The following is a 24,177-nucleotide window of genomic DNA, read 5'->3' on the forward strand; positions in this document are numbered from 1 at the left end:
ACAAAAGCACCATAATACACGCTTTTAACGGGTGTTTAATCGCTAATTACATCTTTCCAAAAGAAGTTTTCCCCTGTTTTTTGATAGGGTGTAATGGTGTTAGTTTTAAATAGCTTACACCCTAACAAAAGCACCATAATACACGGTTTTAACGGGTGTTTTATCACTAATTACACCTTTCCAAAAGATGTTTTCCCCTGTTTTTTTTTGTAGGGTGTAATGGTGTTAGTTATAAACAGAAAGGGTGTAAATCCTTTTACAGCGTATCATCGTCACTGGCCATTCACGCTGCGCGGGTATTTGATCCATAATACTCCTTAAGCCGGTATTTGAGATGAATGGACGGGCATGTTGACGTCTTAGCCAAAGCAGAAATGGTGAATCTGCCGTGAGCTTCCCACGGTTGCTGCCATCCTCACCGCTCAATCCACCTAAACGGCGGAATATGTTCAGATTTAATGGGTGCTTACCTTAATGTTGAGCCTAATGACATGACGAGCGACGTCAAACTCATTCCATGTGAAGCCGCGTGTACCGGCTGTCACCCTTTTTTAAACCGAAAGCTTTCTTAGTGGGGCCGGTGTCGTCCTGTCAAAAAACTAATGCATTTCCCATAGACCGGTTGGTCGACCCGGAAGCTCTGATAAGAACTCCGGACACACGGCGCGTGCGTGAAACAGAGCTTCCATTGTGTCCAAACGGCTACTTGAAAATCGCGAAAAAGGGACACTTCTAGATAAGACAAAACACACATCGATCATGAAGAAAGAGTACAAAAGCATACCCTTATCTCATAAACCCCGTATCGGTATACATTTAGATCGGTCGTGCACACGTTTGCCTAGTGCGCTGAAAATTCTCGCGTGGATTCGTTTTTCGCTCGTGATTTGGGTCTTTTGAAGGTTTGACGATCGATTGGACGCAGTTCTAGCTTTCGCGCTTCTCCCAGCTTTAGTTAAAGGGACAGACAACCGATTTTTGTCGCGTATATGTTCTCTAGCTCATATGACAGCCAGCGTTTTATATAGCCCGGTAACCACAAGCAAGTTAGAAACAAATTAGCGGAAATAATTTTAATTTGGCACTAAACTTTCCAAAATCCACGGGGTGGCGGTCCGCAGCGTCGAAACTTGACACTACTATATGTGTCCCTGTCACGTGACCTGAAAACCTTGCCGCTACTAAAACTGCTGAAACGCTTATTAACTATTGAAAACCTTTTACCAGGAGCATTTGTATAAGTTTAAATTGTATCTGTATTTTTAAACATTCTTTTAAAAATTTTTAAGCGGCGCTGCTTTCGCTTTCTTTCGGTGAGCAGATGCCAGCTGCCACGGCTCACTGGCGCAATATGGTGGCTTGATTGTCTGCTTCTCTTGACGTCTTCGTTGCATAAGCATGCCTTCCTCTCGCTGTGCAGTGACGAGTTGCTCGAATTATTACAAGCGCAACTCAGACGTGTCGTTCCACATCTTGCCAGTCGACATAAACAGGAAAAGGCAGTGGGAAGCGGCTCTGGGCTACCAATTGTCGCCTTACGAACGCGTCTGCTCTGCTCATTTTCGCGCCTCGGACTACTACTGTCCGGAGAGAAGCGAGCGGACTAGGAAAAGACTGAAGGGCGATGCTGTGCCGTCTGTTTGCCTTTTCCGGACCCTTGACAAGGTAAGAAAAGGTTGTTTTTATTATATGTTTAACATTTCTTTAACATCGAGCGAATGCACTTGCTAACGACTGCTTTTATTCAAGTTTGCGCAGCATAGAAACTACCGTGCAGAAAAGCCAGTGGCACTTACTTATGCAAACACAATTTTCTTAGTTGAACTTGCGATTACCCGGCGCAGCTCGTGCCGCGACGGAGTGCTCGCTAGCGCAATGCACTCCGTTCCGAAACAACTTCTGGGCAGACAGAATCGCGCACAGGGTCGAAGCACGAGCGGCGCACTTAAAAAAAAAAAAAAAAAAAAAAAACACGCTTACTCGTGTAGCCGCAACAACAGTCTTTGTGGCACCGAAAATTTTAAACTATGCAAAGCGAATTACATGTGCCGGTTGGTTTCATTTATTTTTAATGGCTTTTCTGCAGCACCTGATAACTTGCAGATAAGGGATCACTTCATACGTTCACTTCATTTCATAAAGGTTCATAACTTTCCTGGATGTGCAGGAGCTACCCAGCAGCGTAGGCGATGGCACCCTTCTGGAGACGACAGACGACGACGTGTGGGTGGACGACGTCGTAGCCAATTTCGTCATCAGTTCCAGCCTTAGCAACTGTGCAGACAGCTCTAAACTGGTAGGTAGCATGAGATGTACAGGAGTTCTGCTATTCTGTACTAACACAGAGAGCCAACCTTCATAACCCACCGTATCAAAGTTTTGTTCCGTCACTTTAGCTGTTTGTTTACTTCGTTAATAATTAATAAGTGAATAATAATTGATTAATAATTGAAGATTGAGTGATTGGTATCATTATTATTACCGTCATTATAAATTTTGCTCTGTTTTATGCTACAATCCTCACAAAGGCTGTGGTTTGAGATGCATGTTGTTTGGCTGCAAAAATTATGCATGAGGAGAGAGAGAGAGAGAGACAGAATAAATGATTCCAGGAGGTGAGCTTGTATTAGAGCTTGCCAGAGGCAGCCACAGTCCAAGATGCTTTGAGTGTGGGAGGCATTGACAGCCCTCTAGGCCAGCCGAAGCTGGTAATCCAGGCCGGTGTTCACCAAGGCACTCTCCGAAAGATAGGTAGTAGGAAGTTGTAGGTTGGGGGGAATCCATGGTGATTGTCACATGTGCCTACAACATGGTGTAGCTTTCTTAAATATGTTTAGCGCAAAAACCAAAGACGGTACACAAGAAAGGAGACAGGACAGGCGCTAACCGTAACTTAATTGCCGCAAGCCAGGCAGGGTAAAAGGCATAGCACAAAACTCGTAACCGGTCTTTGAATCGATGAACTTGTCGCCATAGTTCCGACTTCAAATGTTTGCACATCTGTTTGAGGAGGCTAAACGGCGGGTTCCAGTAACTGAAAAGAGCACTCACGTCAGCTGGTATAAGTCCTTTTTGGAGATTGAAGGCGATTAACCTTGCCTGGCACGTTGAGGCAACAGGGCAGCAGGCAAGAGCAGCAGGGAACGGATACAAAGGAGCCCTCAGAAAGTGACGGCTAATTTAACAAAACTTGTGGGGGACGAGTTGGTTTATGATTCTTAAATATGTTTGGTTCATGAATCTTAAATATAAGGCCTGCGAGCCAGGCCTTTGACTCGCCTGGCTCGCGGCCATTAAGTTACAGTTAGCGCTTGTCCTGTCTCCTTTCTTGTGCACCGTCTTTGGTTTTTGCGGTAAACATATTTAAGACTCATCAACCAACTAGCCCCCCAACAAGTTTTGTTAAATGGGGGTAGCTTGCGGGTTCTCTGCAAAGGCATCTAATTATATAATGTTTAAAAAGGTGGAGGCAGATAGGATGAGGGAATGTTTGTTTGTAGAGCGCGTAAATGGTTTTCGTGCTCTTGTGGTAGAGGTTTGTGTGTTTGTGTGGCACGGGGGGGGCAAGTGTCTGCTGTGTCTTAGAGCTTTCGGGAAGTTGTTTCAGGTTTAGCTTACACTCATTTTTACCATGGTTTGATGACTGGCTTCATATATTGTCTGGATATGCAGGGCTTTCCAAGCAGTTCAGCTGATGGTAGCGTCGTGGAGCTGGACGATGTTGCTAGATGCCTGGCCGTCGGTGACAGCTTCAGTGGCTCTGCACACACCTCTGAACTGGTACGTCATGGTCGAATACTAAAATGGCTCTTTGTGTGCTGGCACAAGTGCAGTGTGGTGTGGGACCGCGAGAGTGGGGACTCAGGTATCACATGCCCAGGTGGATGCACTTATTATACATTCGCCTTTTTATTTCTTTCAGGCAGAGTCATGTGGTGACCACATCTACGCCGTTCAAAATGCCCTGTCGGAAAGCAGTGCTCAGTACACATCTAGAGGTAAAGAACTAAAGCTGAAATGTCTGCATGAAATGTTTCCTGTGGTTTACATGCAATGCTGGTGTGGATGTGGTGCCTTTTAAAGCAAAGCTTGCTAGCTCTACCAGCCAATGTTCTTTTGTGGCGTGCGGGACAACAAACTCCCAACGCGGCAAAGGCGGCTGGGAAAGGGGGGGGGGGTGTTCACTCACGAAGCATACTAGAGATGGCGCAGTGAATTTACCCAGCATTCCCTGCTCGGAAGTGCCTGCTTGCCGGCAGTGGCGGCGTCAACTTTGTCGTCTGCTTTAGCAACGGTTGTTGTGGGCCTGTTTTGGTGGAGCTTTGTGTCCATTACACGGCTTAACTTGTTTGACAGCACCTCCAGGGTAACCCGCACCCGACGGAATCAAGTGGTTGTGCGGCAAACATACATTACGGATTGGTTTGCAAAGCGGTAGAGAAACGCTACTTTTTGCACACTGATTGCCCCGAATGGGACTCTGTTTTCTAAATTGGTGAATACCAATGCGGTTGTGTGTTACAACAGGTGAAAGTAAGAACTGGTTCTGATAAATGGCGGTTATAAAAGTTCCCTCAGCTTTCTCACAATTCTCAAACTTACTAAACTAACTAGTTTAAATTGGTATTAAATGGGAATCACTAAGCTCACATGCCGGACCTTCACCGCGTGGATTGAAGCCAATTTTTTTATGCTGAACTTGTAGATTTCACCTTGCGAATCAAGATAAAGTTGTGGCTAAAGCAATGTCTTGCTCTTATCTTGTGTGCCAGAGCCATAGGCAGTACACATGAATTTGTACAGTCGGCAAAAGGCTTGTCTATAACACTCAAGCAGCGTGCTCCTGAGTGCATGGGAGACACCTAGTGATAACGCCTGGTTTGAGATAGGTAGAATGTGAGCATGCGCGGCCCGTATCAGCGTGATGGCTGTGTACCTCCTCGCTGTGCCCGTCGCCTTGGCTTCCACACCTTCTTTCGCCGTGAGAAGCGCTGCATGCCTGTGCTGCCGGGCTGGGGAACGAAAGGGGAGATCACTCACGCTAGCGTGCTCTTCTGCATTAGCTTTGGCGGACAGCTGTTCACTGCATCATCGTTCCGCCAATTCGCTGCATGAGTATCGCATGCACCACAATCCGGTGTCTGAGCTTGGCTTTCCACGTCACTGTTGACGGGCTAACGCCACAATACTTAATGCACTGTGCAAGCGTTCACGGACTGATACCTAGTCACTCCAGAATGCCGGCAGCGATGCGTTTTTGGCAATTGTTGTTAGTTTTCTCGTATACAGAGAAAAAACAACTCCTGTCTAAATTCCGTAGTGCGCTGCGAAAATTAAGCGGTGTCGCACGTAATAAACGCAGCCAACGCTGTACTAACAATCGGTAGTCTCCACTTTTGTTTTCCGGCCCGGAAGAGCAGGCAGCGCTTCTCACGGCAAAAGAGGGTACGGAAGCCAAGGCGGCGGGCACAGCGAGGAGGGAAATAGCCATCACGCTGATGCGGGTCACGCATGCTCACATTCTACCGGTCTCAAACCAGGCGTTATCACTAGATGTCTCCCGCGCAGTCCGGAGCACACCGCTCGCCCGTTATAGACAAGCGTTTTGCCAACTGTACGTTTTCACTGACATGCATCGAAGCCTAGCGCGATTAGTCGGGTCACCCAAAAATTAGTGTACTACTACAACTCCCAAAATCGCAATTCCAAAAAAAAAACAGCATTGCAAAGAGAGTTGAAGATACAAAAAAAAACAACAAATGTTGCCAAGATTGGAAACTCAAATGCATGCTTTGGTTCCTCTAGGTACACAGGCTAATCGGCTGCTTCAGGTCGACCGTAGGAGCATTGCCGTGCAGACCGACAGCAGTATCGAGCAACAGAAATGCTGCAAATGCGCTTGCCATGGCAGCAAAGCTGAGCCCCTTCCCCCCGACTTTGCACCCTTAATTGCCTCAACGCCAGCACACAAAAGGTACAAGCAGCTGGATGTGTCGACATCATCTGCCTCTTTTTGCGAAAGTGCTGCAGAGGACCGCGAGGACACGAGCTTCAGGCCATCACCTGACAACAGCATGCAGGAGTATGTTAAGTGCCTAGACTGTGCAGCATGCCCCAACTCAATGTGCTTTTTGCAGGGACACCACTGAGCTGCCCCATGCTGAGCGGAAATTTATCGTCTTTGAGAGTGCTCTGCTCAAGTTGTTTGAGAGGTGTGCGGAGTGCAGTCAACGGTGCAAGGTCACCACGCATGTCCAGGGCACACTTCTGAAAATCACCGCTGAATGCGGTGACCACTACAAAGTGTGGTACAGCCAGCCACTGGTGAATGGAATGGCTGCTGGCAACATTCTGCTGTGTGCGGCAATAATGTTCGGTGGGGCAAGTCCCACCAAGGTGCTGCGTCTGCTGGCGTCGGTAAACATTAGTGTGCCATCTAAGACATGCTATATGGTTTACCAGAAGGGCTGTCTTGTACCAGCCATAAAGAAGGTAAGACACAGAGAGGTGCCTTTAAAGAACTGGAATTGTATGGGATTTGTCATTTTACAGGCCTGGAAGGCAGAACAGGCAGACCTTTTTGTCACCCTAAAAGGACAGGAGCTTCGCCTGCTTGGGGATGGAAGGTGCGACTCCCCTGGTCACTCGGCGAAATACCTCACATACAATTTTGTGGATGCCAAAACATCAAAGGTGGTCCATTCCATTCAGGTGCAAGTTGGAGAGGCAAGAATGAGCTTTGTTTTTTCTTTCATGAGCCTGCCTGCACCGTGGAAGGCGGCACAAACAGTGCGCTAAGGTGGCATTTTTTTTTTTGTGTGTGTTCTGTGGTGCAGTCACCAGATGTGAAGAGCAGCTCCCAGATGGAGAAGGCAGGCTTTGTTAAGGGACTTGATGACCTGCGGAGGGCTGACCTCAAGATTGCTGCCATCACAACTGACAGGCACCCCAGCATCAGGAAGCATCTGCGGGACCATGAGCCTGAAGTGGAGCACGAGCTTGATAGCTGGCATGTCGCGAAGGGTTGGTTGACCAATACGATTTCATCTGGCTCCTTTTTCTGCAGGCCTCGCACTCAAGCACTCAGCCAGCAATTCCAACCATTTCGCTGCTGAGCACGAGGTCGTGGGTTCGATTCCCGGCCGCCGCGGCCGCTTTTCTGATGGAGGTGAAAAGCAAAAACGCCCGTGTGTACGAGATTTCGGCGCACGTTAAAGATCCCCAGGTGGTCAAAATTAATCCAGAGCCCTCCACTACGGCGCGCCTCATCGCCTGCGTTGCGTCGGCGCGTTAAACCCTACAATCAATCAAATCAATCAATCAATAAATTCCAATCATTTGCAACCGGACATATACAAATGCTTGTCTTCCTAGACATTCACCCAACCTCTTCAATGCTTATACACAGTGGTAACATACAAAATCATATCCAGCCAGGGAAGAGGAGGGGGAGAGAGAAGTAGAACATAAAGGGAAAATAAGCAAAAAAAGAAAAACTAAACGAAAAAACTTACTATACAAAGACTCAATTAATTTAAAGCTTTGAAATGCAATGAGCTTACTTCAAATGACCATCAGATTGTTTTTTTTTTTTCAGGGCCATTGCAAGATAGTTGATTATCACAGTAAGAGCACAACTCAAGGCCTTTAAACTTAGTGCAGTGTATCTGAACCATGAGTGTGGGGGGGGCTTCTTTTGCACTAGCAAGTGTGATGGGGGAACCCGCAGAAAATATTGTTGATTCGTGTCATAACGTGAAACACTCAGCAGCTGCAGCTGTAGTGGTCCTTATTCTTATTCAATTCGCACCTTTATGACTTTTATATGTGTCTTATATTTAGGGTTCTGCGTTTTCAAAGTTTATTTATTTTTGCAAATTCGGAGTTTTTCGGAGGGTCCTTTCAGAGTACACAGAATTTGGAGTTTTTCGGATTATTACGGTAGTAGAGTATTGATCTTTAAGAAGTGCCATGTACAACAATGAAAGAAATCAAACAGTAGAGACATTTTTATTGCAGAGTCAATATTTGCAACATTCGTGGTGACATCCATTTACAACTTGTAGTATATTCAGGCATATTTTCCAATGTTAGTGCCTGTCACCGCAGCACGCTCCTTCCGACTGACCACGCGAAACATGGAGAATGCTCTTTCGACATTCGCACTAGATATGGGAAGACCTAGCAAATCCAGTGCGCAATGTCAATGGAACGAACAAAAGTGGAAACATGAAAATAGAATGGGAAAAGTTGTTCGAGGATGCCAGGCAAAGATAAAGGGTAGTCTCGTTTTCACTGAATTCGGAGTTTTTCAGATAAATCCGAATTCGCAAAATTTTTACCGGCGAGTGTTTTTCGGATTTTATCGGATTTATTCGAAAACGCAGAACCCTACTTATATTGTACCACGATTTGCTGTTGCTGCTGAAAGCACAGTAAACCCTCGTTGACTCGAACTCGCATATTTCGTAATATCGGTTAAGTCGAAACTTCTTTTCGCCGTGCATTAACCTCCCATAGGTGCTATGTATTTGCCCCCTCTTATCTCGAAACGTTTTTCGGAGGGGACAGCGGATATCTCGAAATCTTGACCTGGAGGGCAGAAGGCAAAGTCCACTCCCAACAGGAAACGAGGGCTCCGTGCGAACGCTTAGCTCTTACTATAATGCCGAACGCGGTCGTGAAGGGCGAATTTGAAATTCCTGCAGACACAGCCGTTTCCTATCCGCCTTGTCAAGCAACTGTGGGAGTGATCACATGTGCGCACCTGTGCGCGACTTATGCGCGGTGGGGCGGCGTGTGCAGCGTGCACCTGTCAGTACGCAACATAGCCCTTGCATGTGCGAGCTGGTATTCTTTGTTTTCCCTGCGATCTGCGCGCGACGCGTCTTGAGTTCAGTTTTGCTGAGTAGTGAGTGGTCTGTGCAACGGACGCTTCCAAATATCGACCAAGATATCCCGCCCAAAGCAGTGCAAATCTCTGACATTGGAGAGAAAAGTCGGGTTAATCATGGAATTTTTTTTCCCTGCGAATTTTTGTGCCTTTACTACGGTAGCTCTCTCGTGCAGTGGAGCTTTTCCTGGCAGCACTGGCTTTTCTTTTACAGTGACCTGGGCAAACATTTTCGGCGTTTTGCTTAACTCGAAATATCTCTTATCTCGAAATGTTTCCCGGTTTTTACTACTTCGAGTTAACGAGGGATTACTGCAGCCTGAACACCTCTATGCTGCCTTTTGTACGTCTGGCTTTTCCGCATAGCTAGCATGCTGTGGAAAAAAGCCAACCTTAAAACATCTCCTATGCAAAGAAATTGAAACAATTAAACACAAAAGCCATGCAGCGAAGCCTCATATTTTTGTTGCAATCAAGGTTTGGCAAAAAGGAGAAAAGAACGGGGGTGGGGGAGGGGAAAGAGTGGAAGAATTTGGGAGGGCCTCGCAGACCTCCGAAATGTTCTTGCAGACCCCCTGGGTTCCGTGGACCCCATTAGCGAACCACTGCTGCGTTCGTGCGTAGCTCACGACAAAACAATAATTATTAGTAACATTTATTTCACAACAGGAGATGTTTGTGGCTTTGTCCATCCTTATGGTGACATACAAAATATTTCTTGAACAGACCTTGTCAATAACTGAAAACATGTGCACGTCATCAGCAACTTTATCATCGTCATTGTGTTCATCTGACGTAGCAAGCTAGGCGTCTTCGCTCAGCTGACATCGCTTGTGCCATTTGATATTGTTCTTGCGTTTTGTTCCCCCCCCCTTCACCCATCATGAAACTTTTGGGATGGGGACAGCCCTTTTGAACCCGCTCACCTTCATGTGGCAGTTCTTAAATTTAAAATACCCTATTCCTCAGCCAAGCTGTCTAGTTATTAAAGATGTGTTAAATATTTTGAGGTGTTCCAGCAAAAGGTTTAAGGTGGTGGAGAGAGGTGATGTGTGTGTGTGTATTACTCGATTATAGTGCCTTGAGTACAAACATACCACTGACAGTAGCAGCAGTTGCTTATTATTACAGAAAATTCTGCAAGCATGAAAACAGGTATTGCTGCTCCATACACTTTATCACATTATGAATGATGACATCACCAATTAAGAACACTGAAGTGCGATTGGTGGAGCTTCCCTAACTGTTGAAACACTGAGGCAGCAAGAACATGTAAATGTAAAATTAATGTATGTGGGAAGTGTTGTCCAGCCCAAGTTTTTGAAAAGCGAAAATCTGCATTTTTCCAACTACTATAAAATAGTATGCCTCATAGCAGGCAGTACGCTTTTTCTCAGTGTTGATGTCATTGCAATGTTTTACCTGGTGGTGCAAATGCAGGTGAACGCGAAAGCCTGCCCTACCTATTTAGTATTACGTACTGTAAGCATTTGTCAATTTCACAGACTGTGGCTTAGCTAGTCTTCTCTTTTACCTGTCTGGTTGTCCACGAGCTTTTGCTCTGGAACGTTTCCAAAACTAATTTGCGCTTTCTTTGAACCATTAGGACTCCAAAAAAAGCTGGACGCTGCTTCGAAAAGAAAGGAGTGCTCGTCCCTGCGTGGTTGGATCCGGAACATTTGCAACCACCTTTACTTCTGTGTTGCACTCTCAGAAGGCGACGTGACTATGCGTTTGAGCATCTGGAAAAGTAAGTAGCAAGCTACACAAAATAGCAGATACCATACATTGAGCATTATGGCCACCTAATGGTGTAACCCACTTGCAGTTATGCTGATAAACCCAGAACTAACTTTTTACAACTTTTTGTAATTTTCGAAATCGCATAAAGACTTATGAAACCGTTTTTACTAAGTGCAGCATGCAGGCACAGTAGTTTCTGCAATGCTAGCTGTAAGGGAATTCGTTGAGGGAAACGGGTGACGCTACTTTTGAGGAAGAGGTGTCATATTTGTTTACCGTTTTGTTACATGTGTGCAATGTATGTTCATACCTGCAGGCCTGACAAGGCACATAATAAATGTGCACGATGGGCATGAAGGGCCCTTTCACAGATGCCTGCATGATGAGCTCCCTCCCCACGAGTGGCTGGATCCCGGTGCGAATACATTTACTTACTTCTTATGCTAACAATGCTTGGCCAAGGGAGACTGCTTTTTAATGGTGTACTTTTATTCTCACAGGGACACCTGCCTACCAAAAGCTGGTGAGCATTGTCCTGAACCCACGGCTGCTGAAGGACATTGAACAGCTGTCAACAGCATCACAGACGTCATGCCTAGAGTCCTTCCACTCTCTGATAAATCAGTTTGCTCCCAAGTCAACTGCATACACACCAAGTGTCATGCGTGCCAGGTGCAGTGGTGTTAACAGTTTATCTTTGTAAAGCTGCTCTCTCAGTTTGTGCTGCAACGTGCAGTCTGTTTTCATTCACATCATTGTTGCAGGACACAGCTTGCCATCCTCCACCACAACGAGAATGTCGTCCGAGACCAGGCCACGGATGCAAGTGGCAACCCCCAATTTCACAGGAAGTTGCCGAAATCATGCAAAGGGCGGGAAGTGCTGTGCCCTGTAAAGACCAAAGCAACACACGGTAAGCTGGTTTGGTGTATTTTCCTTTCTGCAATTCCTTGTGTTCTAGAATCAGAAGCAACCAGTTGCTAACGATCTATTTGAAAATACTGGCCATGGTGTTGCTTGTGGTGTAGAGTAGCCGTAAACTGTGTATCATGTTCCTGTGCTTGGACGTTTCAGAATATGTCCAGAAACTGCTTGTAGCCAGCATGGAAGAGTGTGCCCTGCACAGTTACTGCTTCATGAAGCTGCGGAAGGTGTCACCCCAACCAGCACCCATGTCTGCTGCATACCCTCGCCTCCACATAGATGTTTTGAAGGCCAAGCGAATGCTGCGGTTCAAGAAGTAGCACCTTGGACGCTTGTTATGTGAGTATTCCAAGTCCTTCCATTGTCTCAGGGACACTTTCAGAGCTTGGATATGTTCCTTATCAAGGCACACGCTTAGTCAAGAACCAGGAAAATGATTGTGTTTATTTTGTGCTCTCTGTAACATACATCAGGGGCAGAATTCCCAGTTTTGTCCAGTTCATGCCCGTTTCGAAGTGTGTGTTTTAAGTGAGCCTTAATTGCCTAATGCAGACGTCCGAATGTGATGCAGCACTCTCACTGGTCAGAGGCCTCACAAATGCAACTGCGTCCAGACGAAATGGACACAAAATGGATATTGTAGCTATGAACTCCAGTAAGGAGAGTAAAAGACGTTTATTAAAATGGCGAACTTGTGCCGGCAAGCACTGGCGATGCCACAGCTAGAACAAGCGAGCTCGGACTACTTCTTCCTCCTCTGCTCACCAGTGGGCGCATACCCATAACAAGGAACAGCCCCGTTAGCCGGTCAGGGATTGCGCCTGCAATAATAAAGTCGCGGCAATATTTTCGAAACGAACACCACGCAGAATACCGACCCTGATGTCACCAGTCAATGTTGATGCACGTGTGTTTCTGCTTGTTACATTGTGGTAACTTTCTTGAATTAACTTTCGCTAAGGTCGTTTTCTTGTGTATTTTATTTTAGTGTCAGTGCTCTGTTTATATTTTCAGACCTCTGTTTCCCCTTACGTGGAGCTGGTAAACGTGCTCCCACGGTCACCTCGTTGCTCGCCGTCCCGTGTGCTGTGTTTATGACCTACGGAGCGCCGCTCCGTAGGTCATAAACACAGGAGTGTTCTGGCACCGGGGCGCGAGACGGACTGTGCCCAGCCAGTCGAGCGTTGAGTGTCAGCGAGTGTGCGTGTGTGGTGAGAGACCTGAGCGGATCGCGAGAAAGCGCATGTGAGCGAAAAAAGAACGGCGCCACCCAGTCGCATTTGTCAGTTTTTACTACCCCAAGACAATAATTAAACAGTTTGTTTTTGCCTTCTCCTATAAATTGTACGGAAGCTATTATTCGACCGTTCGACTTCAAGCAAGAAAACGACCTTAGCGAAAGTTAATTCAAGAAAGTTAACATTTGGTACACTTTCACCTCTGCCCCCCTTTGCAGGGTGAGGTGCTGCAAGGGACATCGCAGTCTGGTCACACATGAAAACAGCTGATTTACAGGCTGAGGATCTCACCTTCTTGGCAAGCTACCCCGTGCGGCCCGTGATACTCTTCCATCTGGCAGCGAACCCAAAGCAGGAGGCTGAGACACCGGTGGTTGAGACGCCCATTGTTGCATGTTTTCATGTTTACTGCTAAGGATTTTGACCCCTAATCCAAGGGCAACCGATTGCAGCGATCTAGGTGGTAGAGGGTGCGGGAAAACTTTTCCGCCATTACGACTTGCAGATATTGTTTCATTTTCGTCAGGGTGTGTGTTTGTGCAGCTCGTATTGGTGTTGCTGAGGAAGGTATGAAACAATGGCCCATTCCAGGTCGAGATGTTTCAAGACATCTGTGTGACCGAGTTTGCTCGTGCCTCGACTGTGACTTGAGCAATGAGAGCAGAAAGGAATTAATTAGACTGGACGGCGTGCCGTCCCATTCTATTTCCTGCTCCCTGTTCCATTTTTAAATAGTTTTTGGGCAGCTACTTAGGTGAAAAAACTTTGGCCTGTATATCTGTCCCTCAATTCATCCTGCTGGCCAAAAGTTGAAACGATTTGGCAAAAAGAAGCACTAGGTGTCTGTGTGTCTACATTTGTTTTTTTGAGGTGCGAGGCAATTGTGTGCGTGTTTGTTCATTTGCTTGTATGTTTGCTTGTATTCATTTGGCACTGCACTTGCTCTTGCTTGGCAGGTCACCATTTCCCATTTTGAATTTCATATCCTTTGTGTTGTAATGCAGAGGCTGCGTTTAGTGTGTACGTTGCAGATTTCTAAGTGTGCGGGTTGTGCTTAGCCTGTTGCTACGCTTCAATTCTCCACCAAGAACGGATACAGCTACCCCCCCAATTTTAGACCATCTACCAAGATTGAATGGTGTTGTGGAATGGCTGGTCACGGTATGATGTCCGTTAAGAATTCATATCTTTGTTCAAAATTCTGCGTTACCTCAGCTTCGCTGGTCATCCACTTTTTCAGAGTGGAATGGCTTTTTTTTTTGTAAAGGTTCAGTACTTGTTTGTATTAGTAGTGCATACCAAAATTATTTTTTTTTCAAAGAACATGAAAGGATTAGAACAGCAAATACACTAAAGTAGTCATATGCTTTGAAGCTACTTGCCTGTGGTCTGGTTTGTGTATACTCACACATGTTGGTAAAACATACATTAAAGCACAGAATATTCGTGAGGAGGCGGTAAATGGGCTTCCATCGACAGTTTTTTATTACGTAAATGCACCTCTTTATAAGCCGCGACTAAAGAGTTGAGCTTGAACGCGACAAACAAAAAAGCACAAGCATAGTTTTCAATAAGAAGGGTGATGCATGTGTCACAGTGGCATCAGTGGTGCTTTTCAGAAGCTGAGACCTTTTCATTTTGACATGTTGCGTTTATGTTGTGGCCTGCTTTTTTTTTCCTTGGTTTCTTGCAAGATTGCTTGACATTCATTCCTTATTGCAAATGGGAATGGCCTTAATAGCATTTGGTATACTCGGTTACAACTCAAGAACGGCACCACCTCATGTAGTGGATCACTCCGCCAATGCGCCGGACCCGTGAAGTCAGTGCGCGCGCGTTTTGAAAGGGGTTTGCTATGAATGCGTAATATCGTCTGCCTTGTCTCACGCAGTTTGTTTCTCGTCACTGGAGTCGTTTATATGCATATTGAGTCCAAAAAATTACGGGAACGGCTCACGCCATGTTCAAAATATTCCCAGTAACGCCCTACTTGCGCCGCGCGGAGAAACATCCGGCTACGGTCATAAGGCACAGCGGCAACTACCGGTGCCGTTCTTAAGTTGTCACCGAGTATAGGAGTGCACATGTGGTGTTCCATGTTGTATTGTGTGCTTTTATCCTCTCTTGCCAGTCAAATGCTCAAAGGAGCCTTAATAAGAGTGGCAGCTTGATCTGGTTAATACATAACTTCACAAGAAGGTGACAGCAGAAAAGATGGGACGGAACGAGAAGACAAACACATGCGCTTACAATCGACCCATTAGGTTTATTGAATTGGGGCGCCAGCTATATACACACTGGTCAAACCCGGAAGAACAAGGAAAATAAAAAGGGGGGGGGGGGGCAGAGGGAGGATAACTGCAGCAATTCATTTTTAAGCGCACATGTCACACATCCATGTCGCATTCATTTTGGGCCACACTTGTCAGTTTGACAGACAAATAATTTCTTTTTCATTGATTTCTCAAACAGCATGCAGCCACACTGTTGGCCACTGTGCAGCGCATTCCGTCTCACCTGTTGTGCGGCTGCTTCCTTCCAATGCTCTGAGGTGAAAATTTTTGTGCGTGTGCTACTATAAGGGAAGCTGAAATGCAGAAAGCTAAAACTGCACCTGTGCTAAGCCATGAAAATGAGGGAAATGTGATGTGGCAACCTGATGGACGTTTCTTTCTAGGTCTATTTACTCCCCGTTTGATGTACATATTGATAAGTTCAAACAGTGTAATGTCGCCCTATGTGGTGGTTATGGGACACTGTTAGCGAATAATAATGCGACTCTGTGGACCCAAGAACCGAAAGTTTGCTCTTGCTGCTCGATTTTGTGTTCTTGTTACTGGCCGTTGGAAAATTCGCCTCCGCTCCTTGTTTCATGTTTTTTGTATGCCGAGACGTTCTCTTCTCATTCTAATAAAAGTCTCCTATGGTGTTTGTGTGAACATCTTGTGTTCTTGTTACTGGCCATTGGAAAACTCGCCTCCGCACCTTGTTTCATGTTTTTTGTATGCCGAGACGTTCTCTTCTCATTCTAATAAAAGTCTCCTATGGTGTTTCTGTGAACATGTTTACGAAAGTTCTGAGCAGTTGCCCATTAGTGTAGGATTTCAAAAGTTCTGAGCAGTTGCCAATTAGTGTAGGAATTCAGTTTCTGTAGTATCTTATTTTCAGGCATATTTCATGCTGGCAGATCACATTTGAAAAGTTTTTTTTTTTTTCTCCAATCGAGAACATTTATTTTAGAGGCGCTGGAAAAGATTCACGGCTAAAGGCTGCTCTACAGAGCTGGCCAGAACTGCTTTTCAGAGCTGCTCTACGGAGCTACACTAGCGGCGGGTATTGAAAACCTTGATAGTTTTCAGAGGGAAACGTTTCCCTAATTCGATGGACCGCGCAGGAGGGAATAACTTTTCGGATGCCGACGCCGAGGTATCCCCAGATCCACCTCGTGAACTGCCTGTAGGCAGTGTGCCTATACTTCCTGAAACAAAAGCAGTGTAAGAATGCCTGTTCTCTGAGTTGCAGGATCACTCTGAAATTGTACAGACCTGTGTTCGTCCTCGACGCCATAGTCTTCACCGTTCAGACGGACGTCGACGTAGGCCACTCGCAGGACTACCGGGTCGAGGCAGAGTATGGCATAGTACGGATCGTAGGTCACGCACGTCTCCGTACAAATTTGCGGTAATTCTCGGCAGCAAATGCACTCGTATGCATACGTCATTACCACGCAGTTCTTGCAGCTGCACCTGTAGTTTAATTGATAACGTCAAGCATGTGATATACATGTATTATGAAAACATTATGGCCTGCATATGCTTACCAGTCGGTATTTTGAAGACGCGCAGGATCTGGCGACGGCGGTCCGTCGTCAAAATCAGGCTCGCTGTCACTTTCGTCTGATGATACCTGTTTCTCGGGGCCCATCGCATACGGGTCCAATTTTTGTTGTTGCATAATTTCCAGCATCCTTTTTTCGCGTTCACTCAAGTTGTGCAGCGATGCCATTTGGAAGAGCGGCTAAGCGGCGCAAAACTTTAATCACGTGTAACGAACAGCTCTGTTTCGGTTTCGGAAACTTGGCTTGGCTGTCGGCGTCGTGGCTGACTTATAACGAAAAAAAAAAAAAGTTGCAGTGCATGATTAAAAAGCACGTAAAGAAATAAAAAAGCCCTCAATTCATAATTTTTTTATCTGTGCGCAAGTTTTTAAATACCACTTTATATTTCGCATACCGACAAACGTATGTTGCCGTGCTACTGGGTGCCATGGTTGCCAGCACAATTTTTCGACGGGACACATACGGTTCGTAGATCTAAAAATTCAGATTTAAAAAGTTCTAGGGCGCTATCAGCAAAACCGTTTCGGATTAAGGTGTTTGGAGTGATGCCCTTTCATTTGGGATAGCGAACATATACTCGACAAAAATCGGTTGTCTGTCCCTTTAAGAAGGGATGGTAAGTTTTAAGTCTAAAGCATCAAACCCTCCATTAGGTTCACTTTGAGTCACCTAGAGACATTAAAGGGACACTGAAGTGAATTTGTCAAGCTCCCGTTTTTGCTTGCACTGCGTAGACTGGCTCAAATTAGCACACTTTTCATCGTTTATCCGGTTGACAAATCGGTAATTATTTTACAAAGCTCGAAAGAAGAAAAACTACCATGCGCGGTTTGCGGCGGCCGCACCAACTAAGGCTGTGACGTTGAGAGGAGGGGCGCCGTGATTGGACGATGCCCAAGGTTAGCAATCACACAAGTTTCGGTTTCGGTTTCGGTTCTGTAAAACATAACCAATGGCTTTGTTGGATGGGCATTCTCAGTATCTCAGTAATCATCGTACCGCGCTTCTGCCATGTTGTCGGCTGTAAAATGCACAAGATAAGCCTCCCAGGACGGCTTGTAGTCGTAGCATTCACTAGCCGAGACCTACGCAGTGCATGAACGCCCTCCGCGTACCCGCAGACGCCCAAATGTCATGCGCTTTTCCCCCATATTTGGAGCTTGCCTCCCTCATGCCTGTATCGTAAAAAGCGTGTTCGCACCAGGCCAAGGGTTTGTTCATTCTGGCCTGTGCCCACTGCCTGCAAGCAGTCGGTGCTTATGGCAACAGCACGCCAACGAGAACTCGCTAGCGCGCCAGTGCCAGCCTGCGCGCGTTTTGTGAACTAGTTCGTGTAGCCATGAACGTTGCGGCCCAAAAAAAGGTGAACTCAATATAGAAAACATCGGCGGAAAACAAAAAAGTTAACTTACAAAAAAAAAAAAAAAAGCACGCACCCGCGGGGATTCGAACTCGTGACTCGCAAAACATTTACGGTGAAGTCCTAGCGCCCCAGACTGCTAGGCTACGGAGCGGGACGCGAAAGCCTTGCTAATATAGGGTATATATTGTACAACCAGTTTACACTTTTATTTAGTTTTGGCATTTCAAGCCGCTTAGGTGACTATTTGTTGTACTGCGATCGTGCAGTAAGCGTCGCCCAAGTTTCCACAGTAGCTCACGTCTAGCAATTGCATTTCGTAGACGGAAAAGCGTTCGCAGATGCGTAGTCGTGCTGCTGACCGCTGTGCTTGTTCGCCCAGCGCAAAAAAGTGCTTCCCGCGCCCTAGTTTTACGCTGTACGGTAAAAATATCAGTTGATTTTATTTGCTTAGTACCTATATTGACTTTGCTGACTCTTCTCCCGCCTTCAAGAGGCCTTATATTTTCCTACTGGCGTACCAGTCAGCGAAGCGTCGCATGTGCAGCGCTTGTGTGAAGCGACCTTGACTTGGAGCTAGATACAGTGTACAAACAAACCAAGTAAAGAAAGGCACATTCTTCCATTCACAAACGTGTCCTGGCTTCGTTTCAACTAATCGAACGAATTGCGACCAAGCAATTTTTTTTTAACCTCCTTGATTGCAACGACCCGCCGGCGGCCGGCGGACGAAACGCTGGGCCGACTGACTCTGTCGGCCGGGGAGCCGTGCAGTAGCGCAGCCGTGGCGCAGCCAATTGCCAGCTCATCCCCTCCTGACGTCACACGAAAACGCCACAGAAAATGGGCGAGCGTAAAGAGAGGAGGACAGCGTTTTCGAATTAGTTTTTCTACTAAATAAAATCGCGTAAACGCGCCTAGAGTGGTCGAAACATGGCCTGGGGACTCCGGACTACAATTTGCGCTAGTAATCCCGCAATGTTTACATATCACTTCAGTGTCCCTTTAAGCCTTTGCGGTGTAGGGCCACGCGTGCTCGACTGTCACGATTTCCTTATTTTCCTCTCGACTCGCTTAATTTACTTTTATTCTCTTTGCTCCGTCGACCACTTTAAGAACCGTTCTTTGTTCCCGATGCCGGAAGGCGATTTTGCTGCCCACTGGGGCATTTAAAACACTCCCGTTAAAAACTACCACTTAAATTTAGAATGTAGCACGCACGTTTCTTGCAACGCATCTTCGCGAAAACTTTCCGCTAAGCTGTGCGCCTAATCTGAGTAGTTAATCTAACGAGCAGGACTTAGAGCCCGGAGCAAGAATAACATCGCCAAAATGGAAGCGTGCAGAGACTATAGCGTGACTCCTACATAAGCACATGGGAAACTGTGCTTTGCTCGGGGCGCACTACGTATATTATACACAGCCCCACAGTAATGCGAACAGAATACGCGGCTCTCCAAACCCATAGTGCCTGGGTGGTCTAACTTCTGACTCTTCTTTTTTGTGTGTGTGCGTGAGCGTGGAATCTTATTCGCAACTTGCGCCGAGCGGCAAAGTCCAGAACCTTCTTCTTGGAGGCACGTCCTACGGAAGTCTCCTCGTAGAAGCGGGCTACCGCGTGGTTGCAACGGTTTACAGACGCTTCAGGCGTTACATTTTTGTTGTTGAAACGTTCCGCGTTTTGCTGCTGCTTCATTCCGCATTTCGTTTTACCAGTGGTAACCGCAGTAAGATGTTAGTGGATGTGTGTCGTCCTGGTGGGGACGTAGTCCGTTCTGGGTGAACATGTCGTCAACGTGCGCCGTACAAACGAATTTTCGTTTTAAGTGCGAATGCACTTCTTAAGCGAGCCTGAATCGTCCGCCGCCGTAGTCCGCATAGCAACAGCTGCGGGTGCGCGCGCTCCTCGTCTTCCCTAGCAACGGGGGGAGATGGGCGCGCGCTGCCTGGCCGCGTCCCCATGGCTCATTCTTGTTGTTGTTCCTGCTGACAGGGCACATACCCACGTGGGGGATTGGCCAGGAATCGGGCGTGAGAAGGGCTAATGCACCCGCTTAAAGGAGTACTGACACGAAATTTCAAAGCTGAGATCCGCTCTAGCAATCAAGTACAACGACAACACAAATAGGTGTCTGTGAATAAATGCATCTTTCTTTCTTTGTAGTTGTGTGTGTGTGTGTGATCTCTCTTTCGCGAACATTACCGAACCGCGCAAATTCAACTCGTGCATTCGCACTTTCACATTCTTCCCCTCGGGGAGATGCAGGGAATTTTTTTGTTGTATACATTAAAGCTTCATACATTAACGAAATTTCTGTTTCTGTTTCATGCATGCATTCCGTAAAAGTATCCTTCAGGGCTCTTCAAGGCGCACAGTTTGTATGTTTAAAGGGAAGATTTTTGTGTTTTACTTGAGCCGTAGATCGTACCACCAAAGCGCACTGCAAGAAAGCCCACTTTACACAATGGGTTTTTCACAAAGGACACATGATGGTGATGATGATGTTGATTATGATGATAATGATGATGATGATGAAAAAACACGCTGCCCGTGGTCGGAACTGAACCTTGGTCCCCGGCGTTATGAAGCCGACGTCTATCGAGTGAGCCATTCCGACTTTGTCGCAGCAGTTAGGATTTCACACTTTGACTATGGTTGCATGAAAGAAACCTTCGCGTTTTCACCATCTTTCCGCCAAGAAAGGGGCTTCAATGTTTTTTTTTTTATGTACAGGATGCCGATACCTCAAAAATTCATGTTTCTACAACCTGCGTAGCTCGGAGACTTCTGGGAGGTGTACATATTGTTACGGATCCCTGTGGGTGTTACGAGTTGCACTTTATAGTACGCTGCTGCTGCTTATTCGTCACAACTTTTGCTATGTACGTACAGTCCTTGTCAACATTTTCTAGGTATTGCCCAATGTGCATAGGCCGGAAAAAATTAAATGTACGTTTCGAGCAAGGCCTAAAGGTTTTATGCCGGAAAGCTAGAATACGCCTCTATTTTTGAACTGTCATTAAATGCTTTGGTCACAGTTAAAGGTTAAGCCCTATCGTTTGATTTTTTTGTTGTTCGGAAGCCCTTGGCTTGGCCAGGAAAATTTTTAGAAGGGATGTTCATACGTATCTATGTACGTACGTACGTATGTATGTATGTATGTATGTATGTATGTATGTATGTATGTATGTATGTATGTATGTATGTATGTATGTATGTATGTATGTATGTATGTATGTATGTATGTGTGTGTGTGTGTATGTATGTATGTATGCATGTATGTATGTATGTATGTATGTATGTATGTATGTATGTATGTATGTATGTATGTATGTATGTATGTATGGTGCATGCATTGAGAATTGATTTGAGTAGTACCTGACCAGCTGTATACTTGCAGCATCCATTTTGTGCTTCGTGATGAGGCACACAGATGCGAACGTTCACACCGAATGTTTGATATGGGCTTTGCCGTGTCCGATTAGTGCTTTCAGATTCTAATATAAAACAAACGCAGGCTCGCAGACTGTAACACCAACCACATTTATTCGCCGATGCTTCCTACGATGAGTTTTGTTTTTGTTTATTGTTTTTAGCCTGGTAACGCGGCCTGCTTGCCCCACAAACATCTGCGATTCGTCGTTCAAACGCTCCGGATTGTGCGGGTACCCTACCGACCGCTCCCCGCGTCGTCTGCTACTCCGCACGCTGAATGTTCCGCTCCGTGCGTTGCTGAAGCCCTCCTCTCCGACTGTTGCGCGGGCACCGCCGTAACCAAGAATGCTTACTGCTCGAACGGCCTTCTGCGTCACGCCAAACGTGTACGCTGTTCCGGGCCTTGTGTATTAAACGCCGGCAACACGTTGTCAGCGCCGCGTGTGCGGCCGCCATGACCACCGCGGATGGCAGCAGACGACACTCAGCCGGACGCGCGCAGACGATCCCGAAAAGGTCGCCTAAAAGCGAAGTACGAAAAGAAAAGAAAGCGGTCTGCGCGGCGGGTTCTTTAGAGAACTGCCGCACACCCTTGCCGTTGCCGACAGAGCCTAAATCAGCCGGCAGTTCCTTTGTACTCGACTGACGCCCGCGCGCCATCGCCGAAGAAGCAAGCCTTGACCCCTCCCCCCTCAACGTCGCTCGCGGAACCGGACGCAGAAGACGAAGCCGCACCTCGCGCGATACGGACTGGTCGGCCGGCCTGGCGCCGCGCTCGACCTACGACGTCGCGTGACTGTTTCCAAGATCGTCCGCACGTCGTCACTGCAACTGCTTCCGCGTCTGTATGCTGTAGCTTTTCCTATCGAAGCTCCCAGCGTCGTGTCTTTCCCTGTCCTCAGCTCTTGTTCATCGGCGAATACGATGTGAAATACGAGCGAAATGTGTCCGTGTGTGCGTCAAGCAGCAGCGGCACCATCATCACAACAGTCGACCCCTCATTGCGACACGATAACTACTTATAATTGAACTAACGTACGTGAGCTGCTGGGCGAATAGCGGCAGCTACTCATGAGAGGTGACCATCAGATGAGTAGGCAGAAAAGTAAAATTTCATGTCATCCTTCTTTTCAGGAAAGAACAAAAAATCAGTGTCCTTACACTCTGGGAAGAAGGATGACCACAGATTCCGGGCTCAGTCCAAGCAGTGCGGGAAACAAACCGCGGTTGTTTGTAATTTGCGATTAAGCAAACGTGTTAGTTTAATAGAGGAATTAAACTTATGGCCGTATTCTGAGTGTGTACTCCACTCCATGTGCTTTCTAGGCTCGGCTGAGTGGAGGATACCGCAATGCTTTTACATTCAAAAGTCGCTTACAAAGATCTCGACTGGAAGCTCGAGTGAAGGAGGGATTCATACTACTAGGGTTACAAATACTAAGGTTTTATTCTAGCCGATCAACATGAAGCAGTCAGTGTTCCTCCCGTTGAAGTCCGTGTGCTGACAGCAGACGCCACTTTCACAATATTTATTATTATTATTATTATTATTATTATTATTTATTTAATACTGCAGGCTTGACAGCCCAAGCGGGAGTGGACAAGAAACTACAAAATACAAGAATACTTGAGTCACGATTGCAAGGAACAATACAAGGTATAAAGATAAAAACAAAAAAAAACATAAAAGGAAGAACAATGCATTTAACAAGGGTAAGGCATCAGCTCAGCACAGTGGCATTTGGGCTAAAATAAGCTTCGAGGGATTCAACAGTAGAAAGTGCAGAAACGGGTAACGAATTCCATTCTTCAATAGTTCGGGGAAAAAATGAAAATTTGAAAATGTTTGTCCTAGCAAAAAATGGGGTTAGAGATTTGCCTTGGGTGTGACGGGATCTGGTTGAGAGTGGATTCACATACAAACTACTATCTAATCCGAGGTTTTTATTAACCAGTTGGTGCAGAAACTTCAAGCGAAGAAATTTGCGCCTTAGTTCAAGAGTTTGGATGTTATTCGTGTTCATTAGTTGAGATACGGAATCAAGGCGGCTATATTTGGAATAGATGAAACGTACAGCTCTTCTTTGAATTTTCTCGAGATTGCTAATGTTAACTTTAGTGTGCGGATCCCAAACTGTACAAGCATAGAATTTATAACTTCATTCTGAGGTGCGTAATCTTGAAAAGTAAATGAAATTCGGCGTACTGACGGAGTCGTCTTCGCGACCGATTTTCAAATAACTTGTTTGAGGAAGGTTTCTACAAAACAAGAGTTACGGCCGTTATCTGTCTCTCCGTGAAAATTTTCATGATTTCCTGGTTTGTCCGAGAATACTATGCGGGCAAACCGAGACAAGCACAGCATCGGGGTGCAATGCTGTTCCCTCCCACTCAACATATGAGCAATTCCACGAATCCCATTTGTAACGTTATTACAGAATAAATTCAGAAGGGAGATTTTGTGCGCGATTGAATGCATCAGTCGCGTCGGGAAAATGACGCTACATTTTCGTATTTCGCGTGACGCGAACATAATTTTTGTCATGTTTTACCCGGGTTCCGCCAGGTGTTCTACCGCACCATAAACTCACCGTATACCTTCATGAATGTCCACACCAACACCGCTTCACACGAACCCACAGACCCGACGTGGTGGCTCACGGGATAAGGCGCTGTGTTGCTTAGCCCAAGGACGCGGGTTCGACCCCGGCCGCAGTTGCAGTTTTTTTTTACAGAGGCGAAAAG

General features: G+C 46.3%; 2 protein-coding genes across 2 annotated transcripts; both read left to right on the forward strand.

Annotated features, from left to right (window-relative positions):
* The first annotated feature begins 1,024 nt into the window (after window positions 1–1,024).
* LOC144139691 (uncharacterized) lies at window positions 1,025–6,798 on the forward strand. Its single transcript, XM_077671979.1, has 6 exons — window positions 1,025–1,665; window positions 2,168–2,296; window positions 3,673–3,780; window positions 3,923–3,998; window positions 5,806–6,082; window positions 6,138–6,798. Exons 1-6 carry the CDS (start codon window positions 1,399–1,401, stop codon window positions 6,796–6,798), a joined length of 1,518 nt encoding a protein of 505 aa, XP_077528105.1. The 5' UTR covers window positions 1,025–1,398.
* A 19-nt stretch (window positions 6,799–6,817) lies between these two features.
* On the forward strand, window positions 6,818–15,153 carry LOC144138265 (uncharacterized). The gene is made up of 7 exons (XM_077670452.1): window positions 6,818–7,023; window positions 10,500–10,643; window positions 10,953–11,051; window positions 11,137–11,308; window positions 11,401–11,549; window positions 11,711–11,899; window positions 13,017–15,153. Exons 1-6 carry the CDS (start codon window positions 6,864–6,866, stop codon window positions 11,878–11,880), a joined length of 894 nt encoding a protein of 297 aa, XP_077526578.1. The 5' UTR covers window positions 6,818–6,863; the 3' UTR covers window positions 11,881–11,899; window positions 13,017–15,153.
* The last annotated feature ends 9,024 nt before the right edge of the window (window positions 15,154–24,177 follow it).

Source organism: Haemaphysalis longicornis, unplaced genomic scaffold, assembly GCF_048455015.1.
Source record: "Haemaphysalis longicornis isolate Haplotype H1 unplaced genomic scaffold, Haemaphysalis longicornis Haplotype H1 scaffold_5, whole genome shotgun sequence".
Lineage (NCBI taxonomy): Eukaryota > Metazoa > Arthropoda > Arachnida > Ixodida > Ixodidae > Haemaphysalis > Haemaphysalis longicornis.